The following is a 19,371-nucleotide window of genomic DNA, read 5'->3' as shown; positions in this document are numbered from 1 at the left end:
TCACAGGAAAAGTCATTTAATTGTCTGTTTCAACTTTAATTCCATTTTCTGTTTCAACGGGTCCGTAAACGAGGATAAAACGACTACCACATGAACCAAACTGTTATTGATGTCACCTTTAATGGCTAAACATCTGGCAGATGACTTCATACAACTAATCAAACTCCCTCTAAAACTTTTTTTTTAAAATGACATACACTTAACTCTATTTAGTCTACCGTTATTGGGAAAGAATTATTGCCATAGGTGAGCCAGACATATGACCATGTATCATAATCATTTAATAAAATATATAGATATAGTTTCACTTAAAATCATTATTTCTTTCAACGTTCTATTTGCAGAAACATATAAAATAGTATTTAGTAATATGCTTGTGTATGCCTTCATGCAGCGTTCCAAAGCCGTATTGCTCTCACCAAAGTCATTAAGTATGGGGACTGTGGCATCTGGGTGTCTTCATGTTAATAGTGCTATTATGACCACAGTTCCGCGCCGACTGAACTCTCATTACAAACCATTGCCTCCAAACCTAATTGTCTCGTCCGATTACCACTGTACTTTCGTCATGTAATTTCACCTTTGCTAAACCTTTAACGCCGGAAAGTTAGTTTTTGTACTTTTATACCCTAACCGGCATTTTCCTAGGGGATACATCACAGGCCTTGAGATTAGCAGCATGTCTTTCCTGTTGACCAGTAGGTTGATTTGGCGAGGCAAGCTATGGATTGAAAACAGTGCCCGGGAGATTTTCGTTGATTATTTCAATCGTCGTAAATTTTCATTCTAAGAGGGGAAAAAGGTCAAGATGAAAAATTGATTAGATGACGTATTTTATTTCATTTTTTATATGGATCTAATTGGTTTTATTAAAACCTAAAGACACGTTTAACCTTGACTTGCATACAGAATTCTGATTAAACAGTTTGATTTATACAAATGAGGAATTTGGTTGAAACACTTATCTCATATTGAAATATTAAGTTTGATAAAGAATAGTTAGAGTAACTGATATTTAAAACATAGAACCTTCGTACACAAATAGAGTTGATAATACGGTCGTTTCACTGGATGTGGCACTTTCCGGTCACGAATGGAATAATACCGTTTGTTAGCAGAAACTGACCAGATACGACTCAGGATATTCAAACATGGGAACCCATCAATATCAGTGGACTACCAAGGTTTATATAGTTGTGATAACATTAATTGATAATGCGTCATCTTGAGTTCAGTGTTTAGACCAAGCGGCAGGTCGGAATAATTAGCGTTTATGGAATATTAGTCCGTGAATATTACAGGCCTCCCTTTGCAAACTGTAAAGGTTGATGACGTATGACGCTGAAGTATGACGCATCCGACGCAGAAATAGCTTTAATTAATATTGAACGAAAACATGTGTAAAGATCTCCGAAACGCGAAGGTGTGATTTGCCTATGGCAATCAATACATCGTCCCTTGGTATACAAGAGCAAACAAATTATGAGGGAAGTCCGACTCCAAACCGTTTTCCACATATGCACTCGCAATGCAGTTGGTAAAGCTTCATTAGTTCAAGTTTCAGCTTCAGCACGCGGTTAGTAGCGCATATATATTTTATGCATGTTCCAATTGTAGAACAGAATAAACTTGAATGTCGATAATATATTTGAGATATGGAGCGTTGAAGTGTTTTAAAAACACTATCGTAATGAGACGATAAAGAGTGACGTGTGCCATGCTTATACGAATGTGTTCACATGTTCGACGTGGAGTTATTGGGTACACACAGGAAGGAACGACTGAATTGATTTTTGGTTACACATTTTGGTTCAATAATTTTAAGCAGGGTTGATCAAAATATCAGTGTATCAGTTCTCAATATATCGGAACAAACCTATTTCAAGAAGAGTGAGTGTGAGTGAGTTGATATTTAAAGTCTATTTCAAGAAGAACGAACAGTACGAACACATAAATGTAAGTAACAAGGTATAAGGTATATGATTAAAAAATGCACACATGTTCAGCTGGTCGCCATATCGGTATCTTTTAGAGGAATTAAGAATTTAGAAGATTTACAAAAGTTGCTAAGACACTAAGTACATGAATAACTAAAGATAAAAACAATTGATAGAAACGTGTGATCTTTCTGTGAGAATGAACCGGGGAATGGAAAACATCTCTTTGTTCCCTGTGTGCATGTGAAAAAGATCTGACTCTGTTCATTGAGAGACATCTTGATCTCCATGTTATTTTCACTGACTTTGCAATACTACTGAAAATTAACATCAGCTATAGTGTTTTAAATAATACATCTCATCTAGTATTAAAAACAATAAACGTTACTTGGATGTATTTTAAGAATGATTAAAGCTATTAAAGCTGTTATTCAAGTGGAGCACTTCATTGCCAGAAACAATAGCTGTATGGCCAATGCAATTACTGAAACACTTAAATAAGAAATATATATTTTCAGATATATTCAGAGTCAAATCTTGAAAATCACAAGCGAGAAACCGGTTGAGTAAATTATACAGCTCATCTTTGGACTATATATATATACAAAACCGAGTCCAGTTATTCGTGCTTGATAACTCTCCTTCTTAAAATCCACACAAGATCTTTCGCCGTTCAACGGCTCTTCAGGTGTAATGAAAACTTTAACTTACATTGTAGTCCTAGGCGACGCACAACAGTAGTATTTGTGGCGTGCCAATGCCAATGATGTGAAAGTGACACAGAGGGAGAAGTAAAACGTAGTCCTAGGCGACAACCAACGTTTATCTTTTGACGTCATAAATCATATGACGTCATATCTAATGATCATAAATGCATAAATACATTATGGTATGAGTGCACAAATACACATTGAGCTACATGGGGAAGAGATGAAAATTATACTTTTAAATCAAGTTTAGGTTTCAAAAGCCTGATGAACATCTTTAATAGATATATGTGTGCATCAATATTTATGGTATGACGATTAAATGCCTTGTCCATATGTCAAGAAACATGACAATTTTTTCTGTACAATAAATTATATGCATAAAAATGTACAAGTGGAAATGTAACATTCTTCTCAAATTTAGAAGAAAAAATAATCCTTTTCATGATATAGGTGGCATGTTATTGATTAAAACTTTACTTCACCGTGACAGTTAATTTCTAATCAATACAGTGGAGATCAAGGTTGTTACGTTGTTGTTGCCATGCCAACATTTCATGCCGTGAAAGAAACCACCAAAAAGTAGGAAATACTGCCAGCTGGACAGTCAATATGCCACATCCAAGGAACTATTGCATAATGAATGGAAGTCCGTTATGGAATGTATTGATGAGGTATCTGTCTGTCCTCACTAAACGTATTCAAACATGTGTAATCATCTGTCCCTTGAATTGTCAAGAAAGTGCATGTGTTGTTGTTATATATATTTCCATATTGTGAAAACAAACATATTGATTCGCAAAATATATGTTGGTATAACACGAATGTTTGTTGTTCAGTGTTAAAGGTGAGGTGATGTGAAATGGGGTTTACCATCGCGTTGAATATTTTTGCACTTATATTTATAGCGACGTGCAGACAGAGGAAAGATATATATATATATATATATATATATATATATATATATATATATATATATATATATATATATATATATATATATATATACCATGCATATGTTTAACATACATACCCTACTTAGACACAATTACAATGTGACAACAGTTAAGTCCTCTGTAAAACTTTCAAAAGGTTTTATGGTAGACAGTGACAAAAATTATGTCCGATGCAATTCCCCTATTTGACTTGTACCATATGCTCCGGTGTTTTTTGCATGTGTTTGTGACGGGTGTCACCGGTGAGGCAGGATACGCTCACCTATTCGCCAACACCTGGTGTTATTACTATTTGATAGTGATTCCTAAACACATGCTAATGATAAAGTCGGAATCGTACAGTTGAATCTGTTTTTTGACAGAGATTATCATGAATATTGAAAGGGTTTTGTCGCTTTTATTTACCTACTCCATACCAGCTTCAATTGGCATGGGTAGAAAGTGTTTCGAGGTCGATCAGCACTCGACTGATATCCTGACTTCATTGACTAAGTGTCGGCCGCGCAGCAATAACCTGTAAATTTCATCTTGTCGTCACTTATAGTTTTTCAAAACGGTTTTGACATAGAAAACGCCTCTTTGTCACAAAAAATATTCACCATTTGAAAAATATTACGAAACTACCACATTCGTTGTATAGCGTACTGAATAAACAAAACATTGTTAATATATATAAGCGACAAACCCCACTCCATAAACATAAGAACGAGTCCATTGTACGAGTCAAACTATATTCTGCAAAAAAGAAACGCAAAAGTTGTAAAATTTTAAATATCTGACAGTCTTGCCGACATCCATATAAAATTAAAAGGAAAACTCTAGTGGTCATTTCTACATGGATTGGGATTGATGTGTGTGGAAAGAATGCGGTACTGCAGAAATTTGGAGAAAAGATTAAAAAATAGCAAAAACACAATAACCTGAGAGCCTGGCGCCGAAACACACCAACATAACATGCACGTGCAACATCACTTTTGGGGCTATAAAAACATTGGAATTTCATTTGTATGCCATCACAATCTTACAGCAAGTGAACAGCGAAAACATGACACGACTGACGGAAGCCTAACGCAACAATGCCCCCTCGGCCGACTCCAAATAGGAGAATCATCTTCAGCTGTAGCCAGGTTTTTCCACGTAGCACCAACCACCATTTCAAGACTGTGGACCCGTTATAAGAAACAAGGGACAACACGTGATCTTCCCAGATCCGGTCGACCATGTATCACTACTAGAGCACAAGACGTCAATTACGTGAAAGAACCTCCACGGCGATACCAGGATTGCGTAGGATATCAGCCCAGACAGTGAGGAACCGTTTACGCGCTGAAGGTATTTGCGTTAGATGACCAGTTCGAGGTGTCATTTTGACGGACCTGCATCGTCGACTGCGGCGTCAATCGTGTCAAGGTCACAGAGTATGTCCACAACTACGATGGACACAAGTTTGGTCTCGTGACAAGTCACGTTTTATGCTTCGCCGTGCTGATGGTAGACGTCGTGTTTACGTGTATCTGATTGCTTACATGGGATGACGATGCCAGTCAGTTTTGGACTCTAATGGGTACCTTTCAAAATATTGAGAACAGATGACCTTCACCATGAAAATATACTGTTCCCTGTGTGCCATATGTAATATGTTGGCATATGTTGAACAATCGATTACCATCTGTTGATTACTTATATGATATATAAAAATATAAATCACTATTGCCTTTATAAATCACTACCAAATAGTGATGACACCAGGTGTGCGTGGAAAGGTGAGCATATCATTTCACATCCTGACGGTCGTTACGTACTAATGTTGCGTAATAATTCCTATGTACATGTTCGTTTTAACGTAATCGTAGTAACGAAATGAACTATATTTATATCTTTGTGGGGTTTTCAAACCACTATCATAAAGATGGAATTTTGGCGAATGCTGCGTTTAACAACTCATATTATCTGGGTCAGTGAATAGCTCTGCAAAGAATCAGAAAGAAATAGCCACATATTGAAACAGGTGAATGTGACACATTAAGTTATATTGCCACCATTAATGATCGAACGAACTTTAATCATTGTACCACATGACACGGGCCTTCAAAAATATGTTGACAGGCTGATGGTCACGACGTTAGTGCAGAACCGGGAATAGTGTGCTTAATCATCGATGTAATAAATGTGTTTAATAAAAGTTGTTGCGTGACATGTATCGGGTTATCAGGTGTATAGAATACGTAATTGATAATGGAGAGTGAGTGAGTGAATGAGTTGTTTTTCGCCGCTTTCAATTATAGCACAGCATGTCAACATGATGTTGGAGGAAAGCCCGAAGTAATGCGGGTCTCGGACGTTTAATACTTTGGTGAAATCTGTAATCGTCGCCATTTGGTAATGACACAAAATGTACGTAGTAGCTTCAGCTTTAAATATGTCTGTCCCTTTACCCCAATATATATAAATCGAAACATTCTCGCACGGTAGAGAAGATGTTTCATATACCTACTAATACAGTACGACTATCTTGTTCCGCAATTTAGAACCTTGCCACCAGATCCCTCTTGTTACGAACGTCTTACGACAAGCATGGGTTACTGAAGATCAACCCGGATCTTTCACGGGGTGGCTGAACTATTGGACTCCGATGGCGGATGACTTCTGCTTGGTAAATGACGCTCTGTATTTGGAGCAGGGGGAGGGGGGTGGGGGGGTGGGGGGTGGGGGTCAGTTGCTAGAGTTCCTGCATACAACCGATGACTTCCACTGTGTAATTTGATTAGAGTCAATTCAAACAATATGTTTAAAACTGAATTAATACACGATGGAAACATTTAGCCACAGACTCTAAACAGAATATTCTTTGGTAACTATTGCAGGTTGGTGATATTATGTTGATATTAGCCATGTTATGTTAAATTATATGTTATTGTCAGACGAAAAAGGAACTTATGCCTTTGAGAATTATCCTTCATTCCCCAAATTCAGTGAACAATTACCTAATTACCCTTGTCCTCCTGTATGGAAATGTTCATCCACGGTTCAGTGATTAACTTCTATTTCTAATCGTCAGACATAGACTGTATATAGCTAACATAGTTGGTAAGTCGCCACACACGACAGTAGCTGTCACTGGAGCAGGAAATGCATCTCCTTTGTTGCGAAATCTGGCGCCGTTGTCATTTGACCACCAGTATGTAGCTGTATAGTAGTGTCACTTCTCGATGATAGTTTCAGAGAGATACAACGTGGGATCTCGCAGTGACACTCACATTCCTTGTGCTTGATATTCTTTAACGGGAGAGGAAATTAAACAATTTGCGATAGTGTTTGTTTTGTTTCCAAGGATATAGTCACTAAGAACAGAGCACATCCAGTTCTTATCAAAACACATTAAAACAGAGACAACATGTATGATCCACGGTCCTGTGCCCTTTTCTACCTATTTTTACAAAAGTATAATTAACACCAAGTATCAAACTTAGACATTGTCTGTGTAAATGGGGTTATTATCAACTACAAAATTGATATAGACAATTAACTTTGAACTGGGATAGCAAGAAACTGTTATTTGAAGTATCGTAAATCACATTGGATTGCTAATTGGGAGGAGCCTTGTCCCCCTTTATTAAACGTTAAGAATACTACTGACATGGATACTTTAGAGTTCTCTTAGTATTTATGGAGTCAACCAGTAGGTCATAGAAGCACATACTATTCGTGGAAAATGGATGAATCTAGAAACAGTAAGAGCCCACCATATCAACAGGAGAGTGTCGGTCTTGATGTTACTTTGAAATCGGAATTTCTGCTCGGATTAGCAATTTCCCTTCCACTGACTTACCCACCTGGACTAGAAATAAATAAAGGAGACCGTTGAGACCGCTTTGTCTGTTTCAGGAACTCGTTATAAGTGAAAAATCAAATAATACCACATAATATAAGGCCAATATGTTAACTGGGGAAGAAATCTCATAAAACCATGCTTCAGTGCTGTCGACTTTTAGAGTGACTGTTTTGTGCTGGATACTAAAGTTTCGAAAACATCCAAACAAAGAGAGATATGCTGCATGGTCCACCACATGTAGCACTGAATCCCTGCTTCAAATGTAAAACATAATCCTTAATAAGGGCATTCTTTATTCCACAGACGGTGTTTGAGACAACTCAAAAACTCAAAGGATTTGCTCGCTTTTTGCAATCGCAGAAAAAGAACAAAGTTCAATTCTGTTAAAACATTTTGATTTTTCCACGCAATACATCACTATCCCACACGACAAACGTAAGGGAAAACTTCATTCCTTGATCCATGGGGCATTTGATATGCAACTAGATAAACTTACATCTATATGTTCAAGATATTTTAAGAAAGATGCCCTCTTTTTATTTCGGTAAATGTAGACCAACGGCCCATGGTTACATTCGATTACATGACGTGTGGAATACATACCACATATTTATATAAAATAGATGACAATATAGAAGATTTATGACATTATATCCTGAGAACTATTTTACGTTGGAGCATAGCATGATAAAGGTACATAGCTTGATTGTGAATACACGTACCGCTTGTTCCACTTACAAAGAATCTCAGCTATCCACAAGACAGAATGGCAACACTTCAACGTTCCAGTTGTCAATTTCTTTTCACATTTCACAACTGTTGAGGTACAATCGAGCATGCTCTTTCTATGAGAAGTTTAGAGATCGTCATACGGCGCTTGCACAAAAGGTGTTCCATCAAGGTTACAATGTTCAAGACCTCAGTAAAGCTTTCAAAACATTTGATGGAACATGAGAAGGCCATTTCCAAATTTGACGCATCAGTTACCAATATTGAGTGGATCTAATTCCCTATTTTCTAAATGTACCATTATGTTCCCTTGATTGTTCAGGTGAATACTTGATTTGCCTTTGTAAGTGTTTGTGATTGTGCCACCTCGGGACAGGAGACACTTACCTGATACAAAGATATGCTTATGATAGATACGGAAACGTGCAATGGACGCTGCTATTATCATATGATTCTTATGATTATGAAGTTTTGTCTTTAACAATTACCTATGAAGTATACGTAAGTGAAATGTTACGTTTCTAAATATGTTGAAGTGGGAAGAACCTGTTAATCCGAACTATTCACTCCAGTGATAAATGTCGGATTAACATAATACCTGACCAAAATGTATTCTTCGGGATTTATGGATTTCAAGACAAGTGTTTATCAGTGCATGTACGAACACCACTGCCATCAAAGTTGGAGCCAATATTCACTATTCTGATGCAGTGGTTCCTTAACATGAGAACCTTAGGGGTTAAGACTATGGCCCTCACCTGACACAAATTCACGATCTGATGCAGTTGTACCATGTCAAAGATACACATACATGTATTTGGATGTTTACGTAGACGCTAAGTTAGTGCGGATGAACGAAAAGGTGTGTTTGATTAAAAATCCAAAACCTCGGGAAACAATAGCGAAGATTGTCATCATAGACGAAAAGTGAGACTGAAAACAATTAGATGTTTTCTTTCAGACGAGCCATGTCGTCTAAGCACCATACATCTTCCTTCCATACCAGACAGCAGACAATTATCTACAGACATGAAAACACTGGTTTATCAATACTCTCCCATGTCATAGACAGAGTGTCATCGTTAATTATCGTATATCATAATAATTTGTACAGATTTGGTTGACGTTTATGAAACAAAGACAGTTGACAGTTAAACATGGTCGACCGGTCTTTTCAAGCTACATGAGCGTTGATGAAACACAGAGAAACATGCTAATCGCAACCCCGATGTGTCGTTTCAATTACAATTATTCTGCCACAAACATGTGTCCTGTGAGACATTGCATTGATTGCCCTTGGTATGTTGCGGACGCCGATATAAATGTACGACGGACGGCTGAAAAGTTCTGAACCCAAATATGCGTTTTCAACATAATCCCCTTCGATGTCCACATATTTCTGCCAACGGTGTTGGAGTGCCTTGACCGCACTGGTGTAGAAGCATTCATCCTGGTGGTATGTGCATGTACATCATTTGCAAAATGCTTGTCGTCCATAATTGTTACGCTCAGAACATTTCAGAAATTGCTCGCCGTTTTGGAAATATATGAATCGAAGACCGTTAATCCTTACTTTGCGCAATTCACCACTTACTGTGGTAGGTATTTGTGCTTGTGGTAATCATATGATAACTAAATATGTTACACGCGTTTATTTTAAATTAGCCTTTTTAATAGTTTCATTCCGGTGTAGTTGGCATTTAGATTTGTAGTCGTTGATGAAAAACCATTCATTTTTACATGTCGTAGAAAGCAATGCTATTCACCAATGCGTAAGAGGTAATAGAATATTACTGAGTATAATATCCATCATAGGAACCTGTCATAGGATGTAAAGCTTCTCATCTATTGGTCAATAGCTTGCAGATTTACAAATTCAATTGTAAAAACCACCTTCTTTGATGATGTCTTACTGTATACAAAGACATTTTGTAATTATTACCCCTCGTGTTCTTGATAGGATACCAATTTCCTCATCAAAGGGAAATCTAATTCAATTCTCAAGAAAACTCAATAGTCTGCCTACTGACTAAACCAAATAGCGTTGACAGAATGATCCCCAGTAAATGTACCAAATTGCTCTTTACAGCAGGTGCTGGATAAAGAAAATGCCAAGACTCATCTATTTTTATTAGTGTTTAAAACTGCGTCTATAGCGTATTATTTTTTGCCAACTACACGGACGACGACAATACATCCTGGCTGAATACAACAACCATCTTGAGGGTTTTCATATGAATTTTTGACGTGGGTCGTTAGAATTTCAAAACATTGCCTCCGTCCAATGCCGCAGTCGATGTTTCTGCTGGTAGACTGAAGTACCTATCATCAGCTCAGAAGCATTTATCAACTACGAGACCCCCCCCCCCCCCCCCCCCCCCCTCCACACACCCCAAAGAGCAATATCTCTGCTTGAACTTTTTCTCATGTCTACTGATCGCATTAAAATATTGCAAAAATTCGTATTTGAGATGGCAATAAACATCATCAGGAATATAGTTCTTGTTTATTTGGCTTGAAAGGACATGTCTAAGCCATAAACATTCAGATATGTCACTTTAAACTGCCAGACAGTCTCTTGCAATGGGACTGAGGACTTTAAGTCTTGACTGAATGAGTGTATTTTGAACCACAACCTACTCAACATAAGCATATCAATTTCCAGAACAGGCCCCATGTTTTAAACGACGAGGTTATTACGAGGTCTGGACGTTTAACGAGAACGGTAACTGTGCGTCACGTAGCCTCGTCATGACAAATCTGAGCAAATCCTTATGCAGTAGCTCACATAATAAGCTGCGTTGAGGGAGTACTAGAGGGTTTTGATGATGCTCCGGGCATTAAGCGTCTCTAAACTCTTCAGAAAGATTTTCAAGGCAAATAGCCTTGACATATAAACCGTGTGATGCCGAGTCACGGATCTTCGTGGTACAATAAATAATTGTGTCTATAGTGACTGTTAGCCTGTAGCCGAATTTGATTTCCAAATTAGTGAACACCTAGTGAGCCGCACTTGTAAAACAACATACAAATACATGTAAGTCAAATATCCCAAACGCCTCCGCAGGAAACTGAATGTTCAGTAATGGACGAAGCTCATTTGGCTTTACGATGTCGCATATTGGCCTGTTGGTAATTTCATCCGTATATAATTAATCATTCCATTTGTTGTTGTATGTCCGTTGGTTAATGATTACGGATACCTGTGATTTTTGGCCCAATTATTTCTGTTTTCCAGGAAATATCTATATCCAGTAATACGAGTAAACGCGCTAATGAATTTATCCTGTACAGAATTCCAGGTTTCTAAACGTTTGATGCACTAGTTGGTAATTTTGTCTTCTCTCGTATTTGCTTTCAAAATGACCCATGCTAGTTCGTATTTTTCAAACCGTTATTCTAATACTGGCACTGACACATACATCTATACTGACACGACGAACCGTAAAGTTGTTAATAATTGAACTGCAGCTTTTTATGTGGCAGAACACAGGGCCACACTCCCTTGAGAAATGACCATGTATGTCTGCACCTTATTTGTTAAAGAATAAAAACAGTTTATGGCGGTGATAATTGATTTTCTCCCGTGAGAGGTTTTCAACGTAATCATGATTGTATTCATGACAGTACTGGTTCTCGTCCTAAATCCGACAACACCTGCTATGAAATACCCCAGTGACTTCAGCATGGTAAGGCTAATGTTTAAAGTAAATATTCAACTGGTTCCAAGGGAATGATATGATCGTATAGCTTGCGTAACGGCAATGTTTCTGAGCAGGTTACAGTAATTTAATTTTTAACTTCCTGTAAAATATCTCCTCGTGTACCAAATCAAGATGTGTTTGTCTGTTGCTTCGTGTTATACTACATTCTTTTTTATACTACGAAGTTTTATGTCTTTTGGTGGTGTTTCTAGATGTGTCGATTATTTTGTATTTTTAAGTTATACTCGTGATATCTTACTTTGTTAACCGATTCCTATACTATATCCGTTAACTGCGTCGATAAGACATTTCAATGTTACTACAATAAAGTACGGTTATAACGAACTCAAGGGGACTACTAATTTTAGTTCGTTATAACCGTAGTTCGTTATAAGCATATATACAGCATATCTACAGCAAATAGTCGGGACCAAAAAGTAAGTTCGTTATATCCGTCAGTTCGTTATAAGCGTGTTCGTTATAACCGTAGTTTACTGTATACCCGATTGTCTGTAAGTTAACATTATGTCAGTAATACTTTATCTCGATGTTAGTTTTTTCCGTTTATCCATTACTATACTGCATTCTGCTATATACGTTGGCATACTTTGTGTTACGTTATCCGTTAGTTTACTGCGTTACTATAGATACATCCTGTGCACTTAAAGGAACCCACTCGTCCGATGGTAGATGACCAGAAGGTGGAACTACGAATACGTACATACACCCGAAATACATGAGTAAAAAACTTGTGGTGGCACCCTGGGCAAGTGACTTAGTTTAAATGTGCCTCTGTTCACCAGCAAGGAATGGGTGAATTGGATGTGAAAACCTTCTCGCGCCCCTTGGAAATGAGTGTCAACCAAGCGAAGTGCCATGTCAAATCGGCCCAGATGCTATCTGAACGACCACTGCATCGAGTTTATGTGCAGTGTGTTGAGAAGGTCAGCATCCCTGCGGAGTCCTTCGCTTAGATGAGGTCGGTTGGCCTGAAAAGTGATACAGAAGGCTTTCTGTTTGCCGCTCAGGGCCAGTCACATCCCACTCGAAACCGTCAATGTGTGATTTTGCATTGTTAATGCATACTCCTATTGCACAACTTAGTTTTCAAGTGGGCAAGGGTGGCCAGTCGTCTAAGGTGCCGCAATTCACAATGACGAATTGCGTCCCTTGGGCACGCTAAAAAGTTATGATCGTGGGTTCGAATCCCGGTTCGCCCCGATTATGTTTGTTTGTCAGCATCGTATCCCTGCTCATGGGTTTCATCAAAGGGGTCAATGTCCAAGACTTGCATCACTTCAGGCGTTCCCCCGACACGCGTTATATGACTGAAATACTGTTCAAAGCGGCGTTAAAACTCACTCTCCCATTCACTTAGTTTTTGATCATTATCACGTAAACCTTGAACGATGTTGAATGTTTACCCAAGTTACAATATGTCATCGTGAGCCTGTCAAAGTAAATTGGAATCCTTCAGTCATAAATATCTGCAATACGGACGTGAGTTCAACAATTTCAGCTTCAATTAATTGACTGGTAAAAATAAATATCGATAATATGTCTGCTAGAAGAAGAACTGCCAGTCGCCAGTCGTTATAAAAAATATGAACGCATCCTAATAACTACTAGGTGTAAATGCCCATTTCCTTACATTCGAAATTGTATTCATTGATATTAATGGAAATGCACAATTTCCAATTATTTCGAATGGGTATGATTCGTGTGGAAAACAAATGTTTACATTAATCTCGAAACTCGCTCATTATCCTTAGCGAGGTTGTGTCATATATAATTGTCCTGTGGTAAACATTCTAAGACAATCTAATAATGTGCAATACCAACATGAGTAACAATACTGTATGGCGTGTGTAATTTAGTTGATACCTATTCACATTAAGCCGTATAGACGCATTATATTTCACAGGTGAACATACTGCATTCTTCACAATAGTAGCGTTTCGCTCAATATAGGACTATGGCGTTAGGCGTATAAGAATTAAGTTGGAATTTCAGATCACCATGTGAAACACAGCATTCCCTTTCTGTATTTGTAATCGTTTGCATGGCGCCGACAACCTGTAGCGACGTAATCAGAATACATATTCTTATTTCCCGTGCAATGCACTCCGATTGGTTGATAAATACTACCTAGAGTGCAATCAAGGGAAATAAAAAAAAATAATTATTTGATGCATTAATACGGTTTATTGTTGAATAGGTATAAACAAAATTACACACGCCAGGCAGTATTGGTATTCATATTGGTATTGAACAATATTAGATTGTCTTAGAGTGACATAATTCTCATCTTTATCAAACCTATGGAAACAAAATAGACTTGGTGTGATCCGATAGTGCTACATAAACACATGCTCATGATATAGTAATAACAGCGACAAAACCCTTTCTATATTCAATAAACATCTCTCCTAAAAGGAGAGTCTATTGTTCGATTCCGACTATATCATGAGCATGTGTTAATGAATCACTATCAAATATTGATGATACCAGGTGTTCGCGAAAAGGTGAGCGTATCATGCACCACCAGTGGCAGCCGTTACAAACACATGCAAATGCAAGTCAAGTATTCACCGAAAAAAAACCAAAGGAATATATGGTGCAAGTCAAACTAGGGAATTGCATCGGACATCATTTTTGGCACTGATGCGTCAAACTTGGAAATGTCATCCATGTGTCCACCATAAAACGTTTTGAAATCTTTACTGAGACTTTGAATTTTGTAACCTTGATAAAACAACTTTTGACCAAAGAGTCGTATGACACTCTTTGAAATCTTGGTAGAAAGAGCATGCTCGATGGTATCTCTAAGGTTGGGAAATGTAAACACCAAAGACTGACATAGTAAGAATCGTAAATCGACTCTGCTTTTGTCAGATATCTCTTATGAATATGGAAAGTGGCTTGGAGCTTCTTTTGTAAATATTGTTTTCCGGGCTTATGAAATAGGTCTAATGTGTTTATCATTTCCATCAGATTACAACCATACTGTAACAGTTGATGTTAATTCCACGTATCCAAATCTTACTGGCAACTAATCACTTATAATTCATATATTTCTGTCTGTTTACGTACCATTGGGAATTTCATGATAATGACTCTGTGTGGTGTGGAATCTAACATTCGACTTGATCCAAATCAGTTTCAATACTCACGTATTGCTTTTGACACAGTATCCAATTATTCCAGTGCTTGTCCCCAAAGATAAGAGAACGAATAGAAATGTATTATATTCCTATAGTGTAATATTCCTTTCGTGACATCTGCCGACTAAGAGGTCTCTATAATCTGCAAGTTGTAAAGGTTGGGTGCAAATTAACTGTCATATTCAGAACTGTTTTACCGTTATGGGCAAGGGACAAACAAGATAAACTTACAGGATGTAGTCTACCTTGATAATTTCATGTCAATATGCCCCTAAACGACCCTTTACACACACACTTTCTGTTAAGTGCAATGTGTTTTTTGTTACCAATTTTATCGACCGATATTAACCCACTCCATAGGTGCTTATTGATGAAAACTGTTAATGCTTTCTGTTTCAACGTTCTAACTCTTAGATGTCGCAATTTGGTATTGACTAGGCACAATCGGCATGTTTGCCGCTTCAAATAGACCTTTTTTGCATTTTCCCCATAAAACATCAAGAACGTTTCTGCTGTTACGTAATTAGTCCACTTTTCAGGTATTCTGTCTATATCTTTTTTAATATTTAACGTGTTGTTTTACCTTGCTGCATTAAATGTGATCATCTCAAGGTCATGTCAACACAGAGGTCGCTACCAGGACTACATGTTAAAGTGACCTACATCACCTAACCATCTGTTGCTGATAAAGCCGGCTTAGTGTGGCATCTTACCCTATGGAAAATTCACGTTTCTTAGGAAGTTCGGGTACTTTTCCCAAAAGGAGCCATTTCAACGGAACAACTACCTTTGGCGTTATTTTGTTGTGTATCTCGGCGGCGGTCTGAGTGATATTCAAGCTATATCAAGGCGGCCTAGAAATTATTGAATCGGGGCCAGACAAATCAGTGGCTGATATTATCAACAAAGTCCCAGAAACAATCAACGAACAAGGTATGCTCACTCAATCCCATTTTGTCTTCTGCTAAGTACATATCAACCCTTGTCCCCCCTGAGACTACTAATACTCAATTGACTTTGGATGTCCGTGACTCTTCTTGTGAAATCCATTGACGGTATAGAGGATAGTGAAAACTATAAACTTGTGGGGTTTTTTTCATATATATTAATGCTGAATTTCAGAGTAATGTTAACTCAGAAATTAGATGATTTTTGGTGTTGAATTGTCCCGAGGAGGTCATACTACTCAAATTAAGTTGATTACTAGGCATGATCTTGAAACTGTTTGTGTCTTTACTTTGAACATTACCGTGTTCAGAAGTCCCGTTTATTTACCAAACGTTATACATTTTCTCACAAATTCAACATAGGGGATCAAAACAATCTAATTTTTCGATTTCCACCCTTAGAGACGAGTGGTTAAAGCAGTTGTTCATGACACCGGAGATGCGGGTTCGATCCCCCTACTGGATACAATGCGTGAATTCCATCATTGGATTCCCCAGCTGTGAATGTGTATGAATATTGATGAAAGCAGAGTAAAACAAACCAGGTCACTTGAACAAAGAAAACAGATAACCTATGGCACGAATACGTACTCGTAAGAACAATAGAAACATGAATATCAACCTATTACAAAATTACTGCCAACGAAATATAGTAAAAAATGTGAAGCCAGATATGCTACGTGACATAATATCGATGCAAAACAGTAATTAGTGGAGGTATTATGAGTATAATGTAATTGGGCCTGTGGCCTTTATACTGTAATAAACTTAACATTATCAAAATCCACGTATACCGTAATTGAGGCATCAATACTGGTAACAAGGATATCAGTTTCAAAGAGGATGTTAATAACTACCTACGTTAGGGATTTTCTAAAATGCACTATTTCTATATTCTGCGTTTCAAAGTTAACCTGTTCTCTATTATGGCCACTGAAGCAATTCCTTTTTTGGTAGCTGTCATTACAATCCTTGAGACTAAGTGGATCTGGTTTTCGGAAGGATAATATAATTTTAGTAAATGCAAATGATTCCAGATTTCCTATGTCGTTAAACTATGTTGAAGTAATCGGTCATGTCATTCTCAGTGATCCCGTGTCTGGGAACGTGAAACGTCCTTTGACCGTGCCAGAGACGGTCTTGTCTGGGATGACTACCATACGTGATTAGATTAAGGCATTAGTTTGTAGGTGTCCATTACGTTAGCACTTAATGCTGTGCAACACACCTAAAAGATGAGTCGTGATCCAATAAGATGATGTACATAGAATATGGCAGTGAACTGGGGGAATACTTCATCACATACATATGTTTCAAATGTTTCATTTAATTTGATGTCAGAACAAGACCTGTTGAATTTAGTGTGAATTTTGTGTTCTATATCTAGAGATAGTGATTTTGTACACGATTTAATAATAATTGTATGGTGAATGCGTTCGAGACTATGAATGCTGGAAAACATTGCTTTATGTATGAATATGTATGAACGTTATGGAGCATAGCTTTGTATGTGATGAAGTGTTCAGATTCCTTGTCAAAAGATAACATACAATGATGATACTAAAACAACCTATATGATTATATGTTCAACTGTTAGTTATGTAGTACCTGAAATAAAGTAAATATTTAGCTGATGAGGTTATTCCAAGTTTTTGAATGTTTAAGGAAACTGTGCAAATGGTACTTTTATGTACCCATCCCAACAGTTTATATTTGTTTTATGTATCTGCACAACATACCTTTCAATGCAGACCGCCACCAAGGTAAGCACCGATGAGTACAGCGCACATACAAGAACAGTCCTCTGGAACTTACACATCACCAGTCCAAGAAGCCAACCTTTGTTGATCATAAATAGAACAATCTCAGGGATGCCACATAGCATGATCAGGGAGTCCGCCAGAGCAAGGTTCAGGATGAGCATATTCGTAACAGATTTTCTCATCTTCCTGTCTGCCAAGATGATGTATACAACCATTAGGTTCCCAAGGATTCCCACCGTGCCAACCACACAGAACAGGGACGAGAATAGGGCTATGTAGGATGGGGCCACCATCGGCAGACCCGGCGGGGTAGGGTTGGATAGGGGTCCTACAGTCGTCTGGTTTGAGTGACTTGTATGGTTCCATACCCCGAATCTTATCAACAAAATTTCCTCCGTGTCTTCTGTGTTGTTGGATTCGACCATCCTGTGGATATGTTGATAATGAATCCCAAATCCGTTTGATCACAAAGAAAGTTTGAAATCCTTAAATGGACGGCCCCGAGAGCTTCCTGTTGAGAACGTTTTCAGTGTAAATTGTCAGTTTTCAATGCATCATTAATTTTCCGAGAGACATCGAGTTCTTGTGTTTGATTACCAGATCAATGATTAACGATCGCCCCCTCTTATATCCACATTGGAATCATATTATCGAAAAAGTTGCCTTCTCCATTACATCACAAAAAAGGAAATAGAAATAAAACAGAACGATCAGAGTGCATATACCACTAATTTGCAACTTGAGCAAACACCTCTGTCCAGGCAGGTTAAATGAAAAATACCAATCTTTAGTGAAAACAGTCTTTCAGTGGCTTAGCATCTCAGCGAGGCATAAATCCATCTGCTAAAAAGAATCTATGGATGAATAAAACAAAGACCACTTTGGATGATAAGGTTCGTAATTAAATATCAGCCCACTGGTGCCAGCATCGTGTAATTAATAGAGACAAGGTTATCGACTGTATCAAGCACTGGAAAGGAGTTCTGCTACTCACTGCAGAAAGTTCCGTCACTGACTTCTGAACGTGTGTGGTCGGCACTGATGTCGCCTGCTCCTCTAAAAGACTCTCATAGGCTAAGCTCGAGTGACGAAAGTCGATATGTTGGCGGGATCATTGCTACTGCTGGTCTTGCTGACGGTAATTCACAATCTCACCGTTGTCCACCTCCAGTTTATTGTCAAGCTAATCAATGGGCGGTCAAACCATCCAATCACACCTCAGCTTGTTACACACTTCCGCCGAGAGCAACACAAAAGTTCCAGTTAAAATATAACAGTAAACTTTCTGGCACTTTCTGCCAAGTGAATACCATCATTGTTTGAGTCTGTAGAAACATATGCCCACATCAATAAATCTATTCCATGGCCTGTGTGAATATGTTTAGAGGTTGGGCTCCCTTGCTGATGACTATTTACAATAAATTTACTTTACGTTTACAGATTGCTTGCGAGGAATATACTTCCATAGTTCTGCAAGCAGCAATCGGGCAAGTGCCCCCGCCTGTCTTTCTAATGGTTTAATCAATGCTAGAGCTGAAGGATGCGCGAATCATTGTAGGAGGGGTATTGATTAAGCCACGTCAATGGCAGCCACCTGACGGTATCCGGAGAAGGTCATTGGGCGAGAACAGG

General features: G+C 38.1%; 1 protein-coding gene across 1 annotated transcript in view; it reads right to left on the bottom strand.

Annotated features, from left to right (window-relative positions):
• LOC139469294 (neuropeptide receptor 15-like) overlaps nucleotides 1-18,491 on the bottom strand; it is a 65,299-nt gene extending 46,808 nt beyond the window's left edge. Inside the window, exon 1 of the mRNA XM_071251436.1 lies at nucleotides 17,716-18,491. Within this exon, the coding sequence (XP_071107537.1) occupies nucleotides 17,716-18,164 (449 nt within the window). The 5' untranslated portion in view covers nucleotides 18,165-18,491. The remainder of the gene's footprint in view (nucleotides 1-17,715) is intronic.
• Nucleotides 18,492-19,371: the final 880 nt, after the last annotated feature.

This window comes from Haliotis cracherodii, unplaced genomic scaffold (assembly GCF_022045235.1).
Source record: "Haliotis cracherodii isolate W230 unplaced genomic scaffold, xgHalCrac1.p SCAF_1, whole genome shotgun sequence".
Classification (NCBI taxonomy): Eukaryota; Metazoa; Mollusca; class Gastropoda; order Lepetellida; family Haliotidae; genus Haliotis; species Haliotis cracherodii.
This window is presented reverse-complemented; position numbering and strand designations above follow the sequence as displayed.